At 41.7% G+C, this 19,753-nt stretch overlaps 2 protein-coding genes and 1 long non-coding RNA gene across 4 annotated transcripts in view; 1 reads left to right on the plus strand and 2 right to left on the minus strand.

Moving 5' to 3' along the window:
* The window catches only part of sdf4 (stromal cell derived factor 4), an 8,885-nt gene extending 6,162 nt beyond the window's left edge, over positions 1 to 2,723 (minus strand). Inside the window, exons 1-2 of the mRNA XM_034877939.1 lie at positions 2,604 to 2,723; positions 676 to 992 (exon numbers count right to left, since the gene is read on the minus strand). Of these exons, the coding sequence (XP_034733830.1) occupies positions 676 to 986 (311 nt within the window). The 5' untranslated portion in view covers positions 987 to 992; positions 2,604 to 2,723. The remainder of the gene's footprint in view (positions 1 to 675; positions 993 to 2,603) is intronic.
* LOC117948343 overlaps positions 1 to 16,062 on the minus strand; it is a 22,224-nt gene extending 6,162 nt beyond the window's left edge. The window contains exons 1-2 of the long non-coding RNA XR_004657415.1: positions 16,049 to 16,062; positions 9,855 to 9,856 (exon numbers count right to left, since the gene is read on the minus strand). This is a non-coding gene — a long non-coding RNA (uncharacterized LOC117948343). The remainder of the gene's footprint in view (positions 1 to 9,854; positions 9,857 to 16,048) is intronic.
* The window catches only part of c1qtnf12 (C1q and TNF related 12), a 27,846-nt gene continuing 11,067 nt past the window's right edge, over positions 2,975 to 19,753 (plus strand). The window contains exons 1-4 of one of the 2 annotated variants that reach the window (XM_034877941.1): positions 2,975 to 5,938; positions 17,688 to 17,792; positions 17,964 to 18,075; positions 19,207 to 19,391. In XM_034877941.1, the coding sequence (XP_034733832.1) occupies positions 5,759 to 5,938; positions 17,688 to 17,792; positions 17,964 to 18,075; positions 19,207 to 19,391 (582 nt within the window). In that variant the 5' untranslated portion in view covers positions 2,975 to 5,758. The remainder of the gene's footprint in view (positions 5,939 to 17,687; positions 17,793 to 17,963; positions 18,076 to 19,206; positions 19,392 to 19,753) is intronic. The other variant, XM_034877940.1, reaches the window with a different exon arrangement.

Below are 19,753 nucleotides of genomic sequence, written 5' to 3' on the forward strand. Positions count from 1 at the left end.
AACGCTGCGCGGCCAGTTGAGGAGTTTTATTCAATCCGAGCACGGATATTGACTCATATTACTCGTAAAATACTTGTAATCGGCAAAAGTGCTTTATCCGTACCGGATACTCGTTTCAGCCGGATACTCGGATCACCCCTAGTAGTTATCACAGCATATCGGATCATTTTCCTAAGGCTTACTCAAGGGCTGGCCAATAGCAATATTAGAACATTGATACAAGGCCAGATGTGGTTGAAACTTGGGATATTGTGATATGACACAAGTGTTGTGTCTCCTGGTTTTAAAGACTACATTACCGTAAAGTGATGTCTCTTTCTGAACTTCCCAGACTCCCTAGCTGTTTTATTATTTGCCTTTACCCATCTAGTCATTGTACCCACATTAATGGAGATTATTTATCAAAGTTTTTATTGTGTAAATATTTTGTGAAAGCACCAACAGTCAACCCTACAATATTGCCGCATTCGACATCAATGTATTTGGTTAAAAAAAAAAATACGGTGATATCTGATTTTTTTTTCCCATAATGCCCAGCTGTATTTGCTAGTCTCTGGACTGGAATTTGAAGCTGGCGACTTCTGAAGAACCAGATCAGCAGCTTTAGCTCAGGCTCCCAGTTCAGGAATGCCGTAATCCCTGTGATTCAAAAGATGACAAGCATAACCTGCTTACTTGGTGAAAATGTCGATCAGCTTCTTCCTGTTCCTCCTTGGCTCCGAGTCCTCCTCAAACTCCTCGATCTCTTTACCCAGGAAAACCTCCTGGTGGAAGTCCTTATTTAGGTGGCCATCCATCTCCAGCTTCACCCCATTCAGGTGGTCCGGTGGGAGAATCTCGTTGTCGTCCTTGCTGGCTGGAGCCTTTTCTTTAGCGGCCGACATGTTGGCTGGCCGTGCATGCACATGGATGGTGTGGAGCAGGACGGAGAGAAGCAGAGACACTGCCAGGAGGTTTCTGCACCACAGTTTTCTCCTAACAGCCATGGTTGCCTACAGAGGGGAGAAGAAAACTTTGAAGGGCTGTCCTCAACTAAAGAAATTCTTAGTTGACTAACACTTCCATGGTTTTGTCGACTGATCGATTAGTTGATTTAATCGTCAGAGCTTTGAGAGGTGGTTAAGACTAGAAAAGCATTATAGAAATGTAGTTCACTGACCAAATGTAAAACTGAGTTTCTACACAATGAATCTCGCAACAGCACCACTTTAAATCTTGTGTTCACCAGAAATGTGCTCGTACGTTTTTTGTAAATGAGTAATTAAGCATGACTGAGCATAAAAAGTGACTTGTCAACTAAAGAAATCTTAGTCAACCAATACCAAATCCACAGATTAGTCGACTAATCGACGAAGAGGGGACAGCCCTAAAAGTTTGAAGTTCCGTGAACAAACTGGGGAACATAAAAAGGTTTCAATACAAGTCCGCTTAGACAAGACCGTAGGCTCGTTCCAGATGAGCCAGGTCTGCACCAGCGACCGATTCCTGTTGGCTGTTCCGTTAGATCTGATTCCGACTCACCGACTGCAAGACCCAGGCGGACTGGGGCATGCTGGGTAATGCCTGCCACTTGGCTGATCTAACGCCTCATTGGACAGCTACTCTGTCAAAATAAAGGCAACTGGAGTGTGTCCCAGCTAATATATGGTCTTCTAACATAACAATAATGATGAAAACTTTTTTTAGTCTAAAATATAATTTTTTGCTATTGGTATGAAAACTCTCAAATATTTTTTTCTCTTTCATAAAATGCTTTTTTGCTATCAGTGTGATAACTTTTTCTCTCAAACATTGTTTTTCTCTCAGATCATTTATTTTCTCGCATGTAATAAAAAAACCCATCTAGCTTCATAAGAGGAAGCCTTGAGTGGTCGATGCAACGTCAAGCACACCAGCTCAGCTTTCCTGCTTCGTTCAGGACACGTCGGATTTTCCGCACTTGCTTAATGCCCACAGGAAAATCCGATTAGAGTCAACGTCATATGAATATTTATGTGTAGGGTTCAAGAAGAGGGAATTGTTTTTGAAAATTCTCACCAGCTAGAGTGACACAAAAATTAACAAGTCCACACCAGATAATCAAAGGCAACTTTGAACCATTATAAATGGTCTGACAGGATTCAATTTCACAGAAACTGTATTTCACGAAACAATTAAAATCGATAAATTGACTAATCCCAGTTTAAGCCTAAAGCGGCGACGCACCCATGACGTACGGAGATGTGAAATGTATTCTGAATCATGGATGTGCTGTGAACACAACACATGATTATAACAAAAACGTTTAATTTAGCTAACAGACAAGCCTTCACATCGTTCACGTCGTCAATGTTCACAGTATCCACTTTAACAGCACAGAAGTACATGCTCATAATGCAACTGACGGTACTTTAACGTCAATAACGCTTATCGTTAGCTCTGGAATTTAGCCTCCGCACGTCATTGGAATTATTTTATACCGCAGATAGAGTTAACTGTGTTAACATTAGCTCGCTAGCTAGCTACGTAGCTAACACAGGTAGGGTAGTAAACATTCAAACTAACAAGTGTAGCTTAACGTTAGCTGGAATACGTAAACAGTATACAAAGACACTATAACCAACCTGTCAACACGATGACTAAAAACGGCAATGCGAGGAAGTTCAAACAACTTTGGATATTGAGAGTTTCCCAGCTGGCTACCTAGTATCAGCTGGACTTCCTAGTCAAACAGAACTACAGTGCTACCTTTTTACAAAGGATGACGAAGACGTGTGCCGCACTTCTCTGCCTCTTATTGGTTTACGCTGACATTCTACTCTAACCAATCCCACTCCTATTGCCTAATAATAACCAACCCAACCAACGCAAGCAACGAGTACTAGCCAATCAGAGGGAGCGTGGGGCGGGTCCTGCCTTCGCCATACTAGGGGAAAAAAGAGGCTTCCAGTCAGGTAAGTTTTCAGATTCTAGTTCCTGTACACGTGGCAAGTTTTACTGAAGATATACGATTCGGCTTTAAAAGTCCTTTCTAATGTTCCAGTTAGTGTTATTTTATCCAAGCTGTCACTTGAACTAGGTCCTAGCTAGTTGCTAACGTTGCTAGGATTTTGTAAAGCTATCCAAATCCACACGTATAATTTTCGGGCTGGAATTTCAAAGTAAAAGCCACACCGAGGTGTTGTCTGTATAAGGGAAACTTTTGCAGGTGCCAAAGTGTACGTAGAAATATGTTATGGTTAAATGGTAGACATATAGTTAGCTAAGTAATTGATACATGGTTAAAAAAAAAAGTTAACTGTAAAGATACACAGCTGTAAGAGTACTGGATACATTGTCTAAATAGTAAAACAAATAATTGATACAAGCAAAATCTTCAGGGTGAATTATTGGTTACATGTTAAAATACAGATAATGGTAATGGATATATGTTTAAAGTAGTAAGTAATGGATATACCCATGAATTTGAAATAGTTGGCTAAAAGTATTGAATGAATAAAAATAGACAATGTACAAAAAATTGAAATAGTTAAAACTATTGTAAGGCTACATGTTTAAAATAGAAAGGGTTAATGGTTCAAATGGGTAATAGATGAAACAAATTGATGTATAGTGATATATAAAAAAGTAATGAATAAAATAATAAAAAAATAAATCCAGTGATAGGGTATGTGTAGTTAGTTAAAATGGCAAAGTAGCCAACATAGTTAGCTTAAACTATTGAATACATGTTTGAAACATTTAGCCAGTAATAAATGGTGAAACACTGACGAGAGACAGACTGAGGTGCTCAAAAAAAAAATACTTGCGCTATAAAAGCAAACATACAATCTTGTTGTTTGGAGGAACATTTTTTTGTTTGTTTTATGATAACACATTTCGCTACTTTATTTTGAAGGCCAACCTACCCACTATCGGTTTTGTTGTGCTTGACTGTGGTTAGCTTGATGCGGATTGGCTGCTGCTACCTGCTGCGGTACTGCCAGCGGATACAGGAACTAGCATGGAGCCCTACTGGAAGGGGAGTTGTTTTTACTCTGTGCTGCAAGCTGCTGCCTCTGGGTGGCACTGTGCTAAAATATAATAATATCAAGTTCAAAAAAAATAAAAATTGTGAAGTAGCCTAAAAATATATCTGGTAGCTAACATGTTATTTATTCTAATAAGAGTATGAGAAGGCTGGATTACTTTTAGAAAATAAGCTGTTGTAGCGATACCCAGACCAACAATTTGTTCACATCAGTCATAAGTGATTAACTGAAACCTGCAATTTACACTACTTGAAATATAAGTACTTAATTTTATTATTTTCCTATTAGAGCATTCAGAAAAGTACGACATCATTCCCGAACATCAACACAGAATAAACCAAAACATGGATGCGTGCACGGTTGTGTACCTAGGGCACAGTCGGGGTTCTTTGCCAAGAAAATTACGCAAGATAATTCCTCGAAGTCACAAAAAAAAGCACATTTCTATTTCGTGCTTGGATGTAAACACAAGGCTCTGGAGTAGGCTAATATTGAGCCAAAATTACACACACACACACACTCACACGCACACACACACACACACACACACACACACACACACTACTTCTCTGCCAAGAACTTCTTCAGCTTGAACATTTCATCTATGAGATAAAACAGAGCTGAATAAGCTAGTAAGGTTGCCAATAGAGGCAAGGGAGAGAAGTGTGTGTAAGAGAGAGAGAGACACACACGGAGAGGGAGTGGGAGAGGGAGAAAGAAGCGGGGGGGAGAAAGGGCGACGATAAAACTCCAGTGCGTGTCCTCCTGTGAGCTCAGTCGGAGCAAAGGAGCAACTGAGACGAGGGACAGGGAGTTCAACGCAAAAAGGGACAAATCAGTGCTCCCTGACTGGGCCTTGGACTTGATGACTTGTTGGGGGTGTTAGCGGGGGAAGCACCTGAGTTGTGTCAGACTGAAGCAGAATATCTACCTGCTACCTGTGAGGGTGTGTGTTTTGTGATAGTGGCGAGTAGAGAAGATCCAAACTTGACCTCATCCATCTCCTCCTGGGCTTTGTTCACTCTGCATCCCCCCCCCCCCCCACCGGGGTGCATGGTGTGCGGGACAGACAGATTGATTTAACCTGCGTCTTCTGATGAAAGCCCAAATTTTGTGGATTTTGCAGCTTTTCCAGCAACCACGCGACTTCGTCGGTGACTGGATCCACTTGTTCGTGTGAGAAACAGTGGGAGAGAGCCCGGGGGGAGGGGGGGGAGGGGGTTGAGAAAGAGAAAGAGAATATTGCCATCCATCTTTTAGCCCTCACAGCCCACCCTCAGCTTTGGATGCCCCTCCTCTCTGCCTCTTCTTTTGCCCCCCACCCGTGTCCCCCTCCCTCTCTTCTCTGCACCGCACCCCCCAACAGAGCAGAAAGCGTGAAAAATCTCACTAATGGGTTTACTTGCTGTCAGATCTGCAGAGATCTGTCACTCCTGTGGACCATTCTGCTTGACACATTTCATAGTTGAGTAAGCCTCCTCGCTCTCTGGCTCGAGGTAACAGTGTCCTTGCATCGTCAAGAGGGGAGCAACGGCGGCAGCAGTCAGTCTGACAGTCTCTTGGACAGGGAGTCCCTGAAGCTGCATTCCTCCAGTCTCCTTCCCGCCCCATACCCCCCCATTGGGACTTTGTGTTTGTCAGCCTTGTGGGCATCCTCAGCTTCTGTCTAATCACACGGCCGAGTCCTCTCCAGAAGATCCAGGCGGTTGCTGCACGGATTCAGTCGCAGATTGAAAACCAGCGTGAAGATGTGGTGTGGGGCCGGGCCTCTGGCCGTGGCGGCTGCAGTGTTTTGGACTCTGTGTCTCCTTCTGGATGGGGTGGATGCCAAGAAGGAGAGAAAAAGGCCAAAGGAGGCCACCCCGCAACACACAGAGACCTACAATGCCACTATCTCCAACAGCGAAGAGGTCGGCGGAACCATCAAGGTAAAGCTTTCTGAATTTTTACATTTTTGGGATATTTTACCTTGTCACACATATGATACCATTCACAAGCTATTTCTTTATGATGACATTGCATGTAGAAAAACAGTTTGATGTCAACCTGCAGATATGCAAGATGTGTGCAGATTTCTAGTCAACATGGACAATATGCACGGCTAAGGTAAAAGCTAGGACAGGACAGGTGCTACGGCACGCTTCAGACGGTGAGATAGGCCAAAATGTGTGAAACACTAAATGGATGACTTCTGGAGGTATGCCAGGAATGTGAACCTCTAAAGGCTGATCAATGCATTAATTAGGGCGCGGGGGGTGTCTGACACCAATTTTCCGCCCTAAAAGAACAAATCATGATGTAATAAAGTGTAGTCAATGTATGGGGCAGAAGGAGATAAGATAATCTAATATTACATACTATAAGTTGAGGTAAGATCCTTGTAAATGCCATCCGTGAAGAAGGAAATGAAGTTGTAAACACAATAACTGAACAAATAAAACATTTAGAGTTGCTATCTTCTAAAGAGAGTTAGTGGAAAAAGCCCTTTGTGTAACTGAAGACCAATGTTAGCATTAGAATTGACTCCTCTTGCAAAACTGCATTACAGTTTTCAGAAGCAACACTTGGCCCATGAGTCTGTTATTTTTTTTTTCAAGATATTTTTTCAGGGGATTTCCCCTTTATTTCAGAGTGACAGTGTATAGACAGGAAAGAAGGGAGAGAGACGGGGGATGACACGCAGGTCGGAATCGAAGCCGGGCCGCTGCAAAGGCCTCAGCCTACACGGGACGCGCCATGACTCTGTTGTTTATTGCTGGTGTTGCATATTTGCGAATGATTTCCACCCGGCTTTTTGTTTTGCTTTCAGCCCACCCATTATGTTGGCATTCTCATAACTCTCACTGCCCTATATACCAGCCTTCAGCTCTTACCAGCCACCAGTCTCTGGAATCCTAACCGTAACCTTCGCTGCCTGCCCCCCCTCTCTGCAGTGAGGTCTCCTTAGTGTCTTTAAGAACACATTGTAGGTGGTTGTGTCCTGGTGGTGTTTATTTGACTTGGTTTCCCCTGTTAAACTAGAGCCTATGAAGGATGACCCTGTGTCAACTCTAAAGCCTGCTGAAGAGTGCACAACGCTGGGATTTCACTCCTCCAGACTGCCCCCCCCCCCCCCCCCCCCAGGGAGCCGGGTGTCTTCACAAACACTGTTTCCCCTGAGAACCCACTGTAAAAATCCACTACAGGCCCGCTGCATGATGTAACTCCTGGGAAAGTTAGGTGGGCAGATATTTAAAGACCTATGGCGATGTAGTTCCCAGCCCATTGACTCTGTCATTCACAGGCCTAGTCTGACTCCGCTGTGTCTGGGACATCCGATAGGGGCGGTGCGGCCCCGAAAAACAGGGGCAGCATGTCGCGTAAGCCCCTCACAAAGCCCCATAGAAAGGGTCCTGAAAGAGAACACCTCGGTGAGGATTAGCCCCCTGTGCCTCCCTCTCCAACATTCTTTTCATCTCATCTCCCTCAATCAGAGGGTAATGACATAATCACTTTTAAGACGCAGTGTTATGCCAGATAGGGTCTTTGCCAAACATTGTCACCTCTGATGAGAACCTGAGCTTTAAGCTTGACATCTGTGGAAGTGGTTGTATTCAAGGTTGCGTTTGTTAGTGCCACCCTATCCGGGGTTCTGTTTAAGAAAAAGAAGGGGGAAAAAAGGTGCCACACACCGTGAAAAAGCGGTAAACTTGCTTTTCTTGGGTAGTTTGTAAGTTTATCCTATTACACATCTGTTAGGTCTCAGAGAAAACAACACGTCCATTGGAGCTGTCTTGGCAAGGAATTTGTGTTCTCAACAAGCCAAACATTTACACTCCACATTTACATGTTTTTCCCTTGTGCCCAGTGGAAACAGTTCTTATGATGGCATTCACTTTCTATCTGACCAATCCCGTGTGTGTGGGCTGCTGGCAGCGTGCAGTCGTACACTGCATTCCTCTGAAGATTTTCCATTTGAAAGTGATCACAACAGTGAGGCGTGGAGTTGTGCTGTGAGTGGAATTATTTTAATGAGATAATAGGTGGAGTACATTCCAAACAACTGTGATCTCTGTGAACCCTCACCTTGTACAATTTAAAGCAATGTGTCAAAGGTGCATGTGTAGGAGCCTTGTTGCTCTGCTCTCTAAAGATGAGCATTGTTGGGAGCAGTGAGGGATCTGTGATGTCTGTAATTGAGGGAGTCAAGTCAAACATCACGCCTGGCGTGTTGAGTAATGGCTGGGTTTAGCCCGGGGCGAGGGTTTTTGTTTCCTCTCTCTCATCCCCAGTGATGATTAATGAAGTGTGTGTGTGGGACCTTTTTGGATCAACCTATAAAGACACAAGGCCGAGTCCCAAAGGAAAACAGCAACACTGTAAAATACTCCAAACAACACAATATACAATATTGTCAGACAAGCACCGAACATAGTCTCTGATCCAACTCATATTCTCCACTCCACACAGCTTCTTCCCTCTGGTAAAAGATTCAGGGTCTCCAGGGATGGAGTACCCGAGTCCTGGACTCAAGTTGCTATTCTCAGGACTCGACTTGGACTCTCGCACTAATGACTTGGACTTAGACCCACTCATGAAATAGAACTCGGAAGTTGGATGAAGTTTCAGAATATTTTATATGTATAGGCAGTGATGGAGTACCTGGACTTGGACTCGACTCCGACTCTAGTCGCGATTCTCTGGACTAGTGACTCAACTCAAACTCAGGTATTGGTGGCTCAACTCTGACTCGACTCTGACTCTCCTTTGGTGACTGGAGACTTAACTGGAAATCGTCAGTTGGTTACTCAGACTGGACTACAACACTGAACAGGCTGACCAGTAAATAGATATACAGATAGATAGATAGGTAGATATTGATCCCAATAAAATGGGAAATTATAGTGTTACAGCAGCAAAATCAGTCACACAGCACAGAATATAAATATAAATGAAATACTAGGATACAACATACATACGTAATAATAGAAATGAAATACAAGAACAAATATTTGAATACAGTGAGGAAACACCCTGCTATTTTGCAAGTTCTCCCACTTAGAAATCATGGAGGGGTCTGAAATTGTCATCGTAGGTGCATGTCCACTGTGAGGGACATAATCTAAAAGAAAAAATCCAGTAATCACAATGTATGATTTTTTAACTAGTTATTTATATTTGGTACAGTGGCCTTTGTTTGAAATTAAAGAGGTCAAACGTTTCCTGTAGTTTTTCACCATTTTTGCACACACTGCAGAAGGGATTTTGGCTGACTCCTCCACACATATCTAGATCAGTCAGGTTTCTGGGCTGTTGCTGAGAAGCACAAAGTTTGAGCTCCCTCCAAAGATTCTCTATTGGGTTTAGGTCTGGAGACTGGCTAGGCCACGCCAGAACCTTGATATGCTTCTTCCAGAGCCTCTCCTTGGTTATCCTGGCTGTGTGCTCCGGGTCATTGTCATGTTGGAAGACCCAGCCTCAACCCATCTTCAATGCTCTAACTGAGGGAAGGAGGTTGTTCCCCAAAATCTCGCGATACATGGCCCCGGTCCTCCTCTCTTTAATACAGTGCATTCGCCCTGTCCCATGTGCAGAAAAACACCCCCAAAGCATGATGCTACCCCCCCCCATGCTTCACAGTTGGGATGGTGTTCTTGGGATGGTACTCATCTTTCTTCTTCCTCCACACTCGGTTAGTGGAATCATGACCAAAAAGTTCTATTTTGGTCTCATCTGACCACATGACTTTCTCCCATGACTTCTCTGGATCATCCAAATGGTCATTGGCAAACTTAAGACGGGCCTTGACGTGTGCTGGTGTAAGCAGGGGAACCTTCCATGCCATGCATGACTTCAAACCATGACGTCTTAGTGTATTACCAACAGTAACCTTGGAAACGGTGGTCCCAGCTCTTTTCAGGTAATTGACCAGCTCCTCCCGTATAGTTCTGGGCTGATTTCTCACCTTTCTTAGGATCCTTTAGACCCCACAAGGTGAGATCTTGCATGGTGCCCCAGTCCGAGGGAGATTGACAATCATTTTTATCTTCTTCCATTTTCTGATGATTGCTCCAACGCTGGACCTTTTTCCCCCAAGCTGCTTGGCAATTTCCCCGTAGCCCTTCCAGCCTTGTGGAGGTGTACAATTTTGTCTCTAGTGTCTTTGGACAGCTCTTTGGTCTTGGCCATGTTAGTAGTTCGATTCTTACTGATTGTATGGGGTGGACAGGTGTCTTTATTCAGCTATTGACCTCAAACAGGTGCATCTAGTTTAGGATAATAAATGGAGTGGCGGTGGACATTTTGAAAGCAGACTAACAGATCTTTGAGGGTCAGAATTGTAGCTGATAAATAGGTGCAGGTTGCACTTAGTGCAGTATTTTTGCCATTCATTAGTGTCTGTGCCCATGAGGATTCTCAACGCTAACAGGTAATGTATGATGTTGGGTTGGCCATTGTCTGAAGGCAGGTACCTGCAAATTGTTACATAATGTGTTGTTGAGATGGTTTTTACAATGTAGCATGTATGATTCTTATCTTCTTTGGAACTGAAGGATGGATTCCAGAACAAACAACGTTAAAGTATTATCCCTGAGAGAGCATAGATAGATAGATGGATAGATGGATAGATAGCCTTTATTATTAGACTCACGGCCCATAAAAACAACAAAACCAAAACCATACCTCTCATACACTGCTGATGGTGTGAACTACCTTAAGTTTGTGTTGCATAATAGCGAACTCCACTAAAAAGGTCATTTAACATTCAAATTGCCTAATGAAGTCATCTGAGAGAGCAAATAAATACACCTAATAAACTCTTTTGTCATCACATCTGAAATCTGCAAGTGAAATAAACCGCCCAGTGTTATGTTTTCGCCACGCGGACGTAGAGCGTCTGTTTGATTTGGATTTAGTTTCATTTATAATGGCTTCAGATTGATGCCAGATTTATAGAAATCCCTTAATCTTGCCTTATTCTTATCATGTGCCGGTCATGTTTTTGAAACCATGTTTTTCAGAATTATCGCTCTTGCTTAACAGTACATTGGTCTGCTGTTGCTTCAGGTAAAAACTACTGGAGTGCTGATTAGTCTACATAAGATGGCCATTTATTTTTTTATTGACAATGGAGGAGGGTACTTTAGATTACACCGCAAATGCATATGATGTGCATTATAATGTGCAGTTGTATAAGGTAAATCACAACCATACTGCATAAGAGTGTTTAGAGTTTAATATTTAGTGCAACAATTTTTGTATTATCAGTAAAACAAATCAGAAAACATGATTTACTGTTAAAAGAGTAGTCTGACTTTAACTTACTGGAATACACTTACTTTCTTGCAATTGATACCACTTTCTTATCTGCACAGTAAATATTAATCTAAAGCTAGGGGACAGTAAGCTTAGCTTAGCATAAAGACTGTAAACAGGGAAAACAGCTAGAAAACGTGTTTTTTTCACACTTTGGATTAAGGAGTTGTAAAAAAGAGCAAGAGGGTCTAATGACTTGTTACCCGATATGTTCTGCCCACAGTGAGGCCACGGGGCAAACCAGTGTTCCTGAGATGAATCAGGATCTCTGGTGCTTTTCATCAGCCTATTTTACCTACCACAGGGAAAAAAGGTTCATTCCAAAGCTATAATTCATACACACAGCGTTCAAAGTCTCTCTCAGCTTATATTGCCTTTGTAACTAGAGAAAGCCAAGATTGTCTCTGGTTATCGCTTTAATATAAACACAAATTTATTCAGTGTCTCTCACACATAAAATACAAAAACACAATAAATGTATACACACCGTTGTTGGGACAACAGTGATGAAAAAATTTAGCCATATTATAAGAAGCATGCTTTGGAAAAAAAGTATACTACATTTTTACCAAGTAGTGTTGTTGAGCTAATAACAGCGTCCTCATAGTGCGATAGACTAATTATGTTTTGCACACGGTGCTTGCCAATTGCAAAAACCCAGTGAGAAGAGAACAGAGTCAACATTGCATGCCTAACTGTATTTAGCTCTAGGGCGATAAATCCTCAAGGCAATCTGTTTCTGTGAGGTGCAGCGGTGGGGAACACGGGGGCGGATGCATGACGGCTGGGATGCACGCAGGTTAGCAAGGATCCCCTCGTCCCACACAGCCTGGGGATCCCTGCCTCACGGGGCGGGATCGGCCCAGCGGTAGGCCCGTCCACCCATGCATGGATGGCTGCACAGGGAGCAGTACGGGGATGTCATAACAAGGGATTAAAGAACGCTCTCGATCATCCTGTCCAACTTTAAACCTGCATGTGCAACATTTTTTATCTGCAGCAAAAGAAAGTTTCATGCCGTAGTATTGGGTGCAAACAGAGAACGCTTAAAAGAAAATAAGCTTATTTCAACTGTACACATGGACAAATTCAGGAGCTGCCTGCAACGGGGTAGAGTTTCAGTATCTGGTTGCAGCCCCAGAGACATGTTTTAACAGTTGTGTTTGTGTTTTTGGTGGCATGCTGCCCCAGGGAAATATTTTCCATTTTATTGCTTCAAATAAATTCAACCCAATTTCCCCCAAACTACATGACAAACACTCTTAAAGCAGTGCACGTAAAAGAATCATCCAGGCAAACCTTATATTGTTTGTTTCAGGGTAATAAAATCTCCAAAAGCCTCTGAATGGCCAAAAATGATTAACACTGATTCAATAAATGATCCAAAAAACTCACTGTGCTGTAGGTTAATAAAACAAACTGTTCACTTTTATTGTGTACCATGGGTACGAGGAGTACATATGGTGTATTTACTTAGGTGTACTTAATGTGTACTTTTTCCATTTTATTCTACTTTATACCTTAACACCTCTACATTTTATAGGCAAATATAGTACTTCTTTCTCAGCTATTTATTTGACAGGTACAGGTACTTTTTAGTAATAGTTACTCTCTATTTTACATAGAATATGTATAATAAGCTTCTAAAATACAATGATTTGTTAAAGTTCCATTTTTTTGGTGCGTGACCAAGGCTCCTTGTCATGTTTAAGTTGTCTTTGAGCTGTTGGGTTCCACCAAGGAGACATTTTTCTTCTGAACTTCTCAGATGGTTTTATTTTAATATCTGTTCAAGGCCGAAATAGGTAATTTTTACAATATTCCACAACAAAGCAAAGATAAGAAAGAAGTCCAAACGATCTAGACAAGTTTGTATTGCAAAACGTTTTCTTTTCTTTTCCCCTACGCCCTTAATCATCTCATCAGAATTATTTTGTGACCCCGAGTTTAGGGGCCACAGAAATTAAAGAAAAAGTTTAGACATTTTGGGAAATGCGCTTAGTCCCTTTGTGGGAGAGTTTAATGAAAATAAAGATACCCCTTTAATATTTGTCTGTTTGTTGTAAGGCTACAGCTAACAGTTAGCTTAGCTTCACTTTTAGACCTAGAATGGGGAAGCAGCTAGCCTGGCTTTATCCAACAATAACACCATCAGCCTGCCAACACCTCTGAAGCACACTAATTAACACGTCATATTTTACGAGGGGTTTTGTGATGGACTGCCTGGCAACCTGTCAGAGGATTTTGTAACTGTTGAACAGAACCAGGCTAGCTCTTTCCCCCCTGATTCCAGTCTTTGTGCTAAGCTAAGCTAACCGAGTGCTGGTATCAACCTTTCTCGTATTACTTGGCCAGAAATGTGTGTATCCAAAAATGTTGAATTATTCTTTAAAAATGCTGCTTACACAATGATGCATCAGTGTCAACAATCTACTGTCATGTTTTATAGTAAAGGCCAAGTACTTTTTTACTTTAAGTACATTTTGCTGATAAAACTAACGTTGAATGCTTGGTTTTTATTTGTAATGGGGCCTCTCTACACTGTTGTGTTGATGTAGGATGTGAAGACGTCCTCCGAACCTTGGACACAAAGCGTCTCATTCTTAAACCTCTGAATCCTCAGTAGTGTGTCATGATTTAGAGATCTTGACGACTTTGAGCTTCTCACTGTTCGACAGAATCCCTGACACATTCTCTCGGTCCGTGCTGGAAAGGCGTGCGCTCACACCTGCTGACAGACGAAGCCACTTTGAGGCTATCACACATCAGCGGTGATCAAAGCCAGAGCCCTGGTGTTCATCATCAGCTCTCAGACTGATACCTGGATCTGCTCCCGCCGCACTTTGTTCACCAGTTATACGTGCTGATGCGAGGGAATCTGCAGTTTACTTTACGCCACACTCAATTGCAGCAAGTGAGAGATTGAACGCTTCTGACAGATCTTTCTGTGTCATCAAGCAATATGGTTTCCATGTCTGCGTGTGTGGAGTCTTTGATGTTCTCGGTCAAGACAGAGACTCACCTGCTTACAATGAATCAGATTTTCTTTTGGCAAGTAGAGCGAGCCATCCCAGCTGTCACTATGTAGTGTATGTTACGCTCATTGTCAGTGCACATGCTTAAAATAAAAATCGGTTCAATGGAAAGAGTTGAGCATTCCTTAAGATGATGATTGGATTATTTATACAGTGATTTGCTGTTATTTCTTTGCTGTGAAATGAAGGTAATAATTACCTTGGTCTTAGCCTTTCTTCCTTGAGCACAGAAAAACCTTGAGGGCAAGGTTTTAATGGTTTAATTACATTGGCGTGTGTTAAAGAGGATAACAAGCTCAGAGTATGGCTGATTTTCTGGCAACGATATGCTGTCTTTTTTTATTATTATGTAGGGGATGGCTACGATGTGTAATTATAAGTCACATGTGTTGGCCAACATGCGCTGGTTCATATCTCTGAAAATGCAAGACAATGACCTCTCACACTGTTAAACGCAAGAGCAAATGTGGAACTATGAGGTTTTTCTTAGAATTAGCGCCCACTGGCTCTTATAATTGTGTGAGTGCATTTTTATTTTGTACTGAGCTGTCTGAGGTGATGATTCACAGTTTTACAATCAATCCCAGTGGAAATCTACTCAAACTGCCACAGGCAGGGAATACGAGTACAACCCTCGCACCCCCGCAACCCCCAGTCGTCAACATGTTAATATTTGTTCAAGCATACAGGACTGGTATGTTAAAGGAATAGTGTGACATTTTGGAAAATTCTTCTTTTCGTAGGCCAAAGCTACAGCCAGCAGTCTTTTAGCTTAGCTTAGCATTAAGACAATTAACCTGACTCTGTCCAAAAGTGACCAAAATGAATCAAACAGCACCTCTAAAAATCAATAATTAATATCTTGTTTGGTAATCCATACAAAAATCAGAGTGTAAAAACCTGTTTTCATATTACTGGAGGTTATTGCCAGCGATAACTTCATCCAAAACCTCAACACGGTTGTATGATTGCAGAGCTGTTGTGTAAGCAATACAAAAAAAGTGCACTGACAATGTAACTCTAATATATTTGCGTTTAAATTGAACAACAGACTTTGGTTGATGTGAAGGATCCATTTTGGCTCAACTTTAAGGCACATCCGGGTTATTAAACGTTATTGGACGTGGAATTGTCCCATTATGTCTCATTGGAACTACAGTTCCCCTACCCGATCTGGCAACCTTGCGTAGCGCAGCGATAGATGGTTTCCCATACCAACTTGTTTCTGCTGCTCATAAGTCACCAAATAATAACAATAATCATGCTTTATTGCAGGTGCCAGTGTTTCCCAAAATTTCAAACTATTCCTTTAACTCTCATGTTGTCCTGGGGTCAAATTTGACCCATTTTCAGTTTTTTCATCACAAAAAAATGGGCCTTCAAAATGAGCTGAAAATTTCAACATTGTGAAATAACTTTAAGAAAAGCACATTGAAAAAGTGAGAAAGATTTCAGAAAAAAGCAATAGTAGTGTTGAAAAAAACCTTTTTTAATGGTGGACAGGAAGACAACACAAGGGTTAAAGTTGACAGAACTGGTATTTTAATAGATATGAAACATTATTGACACATCGAGGGGAAAAAGCAGTTTATCCAACAGCCTCCTAGTATTTAGTAGTTTCAAAGTATTCATGTCTTGACCAAATCAGTCTTGGCTTTATCTGTCTCCAAAACCTCAAAATCACAACAGAAACACGACCGATCCAACATGCAGCCGACGCAGCGCCTGTTAAGTTGTTTATTTTGTCTGCTGTCAGAGAGAAGAGAAAGTCACACACAGAGAGGGGGGGTTCGAGAGGCTGCTGGAAATCCAAAATATAAAAAAACTGAATTTTATTCCAGAATATAATGAAAAGACAACCAAGGACTAACTGTGTTGTGGTGGAACAAGGAAGTCTTTTAACAGTGAAGAGAGAGTCATGTTGGTTTTGTAGATTAGTGATCCATGTCCCGCCGCCAACCATAAACAAATTCCATTTCAGGCGGCTCACCTCCATGGCTCTTCTTTATCTCCTCTTCTATCTCCTAGAGTAAGATTCAAGCTGGAATCCGTTCTGCTTCACATTTGAACCGAAATGAAAACACACCAGTTGTAGCACTGTGCATAAAAATGCTGCTTCCAGAGGTCTTTGTGGAGTGTGTTTCTTATCTCCCTAACAAATCCCAGTCTCCTCTACAGTCATCTATTAAAGAAGAGTTATTCCAGATAAGGAGATCCAGCATTCGGAAACAGACTAAAAATCTTAAATCATAACTCGCCCTGGTAAACATACAGTAAAAGCGTTGTTATCTTGTTTATTACATTTTCCACCATGACATTACTCAAAGAAGCAGTATTAATAAGACAATACTAGTATGTCTTGGTGATGGAGAAAGCGTTGGCTGTTTTGACATGTTATGAACTGCAGTAATTGAGGTCTGCAATCCACAGAATCTACATCACATGTTCACGGGGCAGACTCATTTTTCACCAGAGTGCTCATGGAAATTTTCATGTGCAGAAAAAAAAAATCAAGGTTTGTTTACATTCATCCAAGTGCATTGGGCAAATAAGAACTGACGTGGCACCTGAGTGAATTATCTGGAATGAAAAAGTAAGCTCTAGGTGAAGCTTTTGGAGAAGAATTGGGGCTAAACTTGGATGGCATGTTGAGAGAAAAAAGCCTCTTTTGAGGAATTGCTGTGGACTGGGAAGAAGAGACAGAAGGAAAGAGGTTTCCCTGTGTGACCTTCCTTGGTGTCCGGCACTATTTAATTGTATCTTTGGGCAAGATTTTCCTAAGATGGTTTTAAAGGAAGAAATAATGACTCATTGGAGTTAGCTTCGTAGGTACGACCCTGTGCATCATGCCTCATTTGGGCAAAATGATTTAGAAATGAAACATATAATGAATCTGGTAAATAGCACTTTTTTAAAGGCTTTAATTACTAAATGAGAACACAGTGTGGTGGCTGCCGAGTACAGTCTGCATCTGTGAAAAATGTTGCTTCTCCTTGAATCTTACTTTCCTAAATGTTTTATTTTCCTGCCTTATTTATTTTATGAATCAATTTGTAAATAAGGTTGAACCGCCCTATATGAAATAAGTAAACAAAATACCGAAACTACGGGCTCAATTTTCATGAAACTTCAGGGCGGATACACAAATTATGTTTTATTTGACAACATTGGAAATTGGGGTTTGTGCTCCATTCATGTGTTTTTTTTGATAATCGGAAGAAGGAGTCTCAGACTGGGACAACTCACACTGCATTCAAATTGTGAGATAGTGCATACCTTGGCAGTGGTCTGCACTCTGAATTAGTCCATCATTTATTTTATGTCTGTGTTTTTCTTTCTGCTGCAGATTTCCGACAACCAGCGAGTGGATCCACTGGGATCATGGATGGACTTTGTCAAAAGACCGGTTGGAAACTTCCCTGGAAAGTGTCGCAAACGCAAACGACCCCTGGTAAACCCAGTAGATAGACTGTGTCTGGCAGTTTTTGTATTTGTACTTGATTGATGATGATTGGTGAATTTTTTCATGTACTGCAATAAATTCTAAATAAAACAAACTTGCATATTCATAGTCAGATCAAATTGAGGCATGACTATGTTTTGTACATCTTTCCTCCACTAGCCGGGCCCACCAGGCCCCCCCGGACCTCCTGGCCCACAGGGACCCCCTGGCTCTCCTGGAGCCGAAGTGACCCAGGAAGTTCTTCTCCAGGAGTTCAAAGACATGATTAAAGGTAGAAACATGTTGATTTTCCAGCCCACACACATTTCAGCTCCCCATACAATCATTTTGCACCTACAGTTAAACATACGGATCTACACAGTTTTATGACCACAACATTATATTTGATCACAATATTATGAAATAACCCTTTGAAAACCAACATTTACTCATATTGTACTGTAGTAACTAGGGCTGGGCATTGCCACTGATTTCCTGAATCAAATCGATTCCACTTCACACGGTCCTGATTTGATTACATTTCCGATTCGATTTCCGACTCAATGTCGATTTGGGATCTTGCAGTTGCAAAACTAATTTTGCTTCAAAATTGTACAGGGTTCCGTCTAACCTGATGCAGTAGTGTTTACATTAAGAATTTACCCCAAAGAAGTTTCATTAATGTCCTTTTTATTCATCATGAACACACAGTAACGTGCAGCTCTACACACTCTGCAGTCACGGGGTATTGAGAGACATTTCATTCAGATGTCTGGAGGTGAAAGAGGGACCCCTTTGAAAATGACCATGCCAGTTTGGAGCCTTTTTGTTTAACCCTTGTGTTGTCCTTCCGGGTCAAAAAGATTACCACTTATTTATTTTTTTTACCCTTTTTTCAAAATAAACCATTTTATTTCACTACGACCACCTTACTACCACTATTTTTAGACTACTTGTTTGGAATCTGTGGTCAATAACCCTCATTTGTATAGAATTACACCTAATATTTGAGCTAATAAAGCAGACATTATGAATTATTTTGACTAATAGTTAAGATCAGAGGTATGTTGAGTGGTTGAGTTTGGTCAGGATGCTGATTTGAAACCATTTCAATTTTCACCCAAAATTCAATGTAAGTGATTAATTATATTTGCAAAGAGCGTTGCATGCAATCCGTCCATTTTTGTGGTAATTTGGTTAAAAACAATGCCTTATTTTTTATATAGACATTGTTAAAAGGGGTCAAATTTGACCCAAGGACAACAGGAGGGTGAGAACCTCACGAACTTCACGACAAGCTAGCTTAACATAGTTGGTACCAATGGAGTCCTTAGGTTTTCTAGTTCCATATGAACCGAAATTGGATCAATACATTTTTTTTTTAAATCCCGCTCTAGTAATAAGGTTGATGTGTTTCTATCAGAGGCTACAGAGAGGAGAGCAGCAGCGTTGGACAGACAAACTAGCCCCAGCCAGCTACCTACGGCTCTCCTCACCCTGGAAGGGATGACCTCCTATCGGCGGATAGAGGAGGCTTTCCACTGCAAGTTCAAGGGACCTGTGGTGGTCGACAAGAAGACTCTGGTGGAGCTCCAGAACTTTCAGACAGTATGTTTGTTTGAACCAAAGTAAATGTTTATGGACTGGTTCAGCCTCGCTCCATGTGCATAGCTGAAAAAGTAAAACATTTTGGCTAATCCTTCCTCTGCACGCTTTCTTTATGACCCATTTGCTTCTCTGTCTTAACTGTGTTTGAAAGAGCGAGTTTTTGGTAATCATCGCTTAGTTTGCATGTGGGGGAATTATGAGAGGATCATCCCCTCACTGGTAACTGGCACTGGCAAAGCATGCACTGCCACTCTGAAACTCACACTGGCTCTTTGGTCAAAAATATCTCCTTTTTCAATTCTACACATCACTCTCTGGGCGGCATACAAAAGGCACTCTGTCTCTGACTTGGAATAAAGTGT

This window comes from Etheostoma cragini, chromosome 7, assembly GCF_013103735.1.
Source record: "Etheostoma cragini isolate CJK2018 chromosome 7, CSU_Ecrag_1.0, whole genome shotgun sequence".
Classification (NCBI taxonomy): Eukaryota; Metazoa; Chordata; class Actinopteri; order Perciformes; family Percidae; genus Etheostoma; species Etheostoma cragini.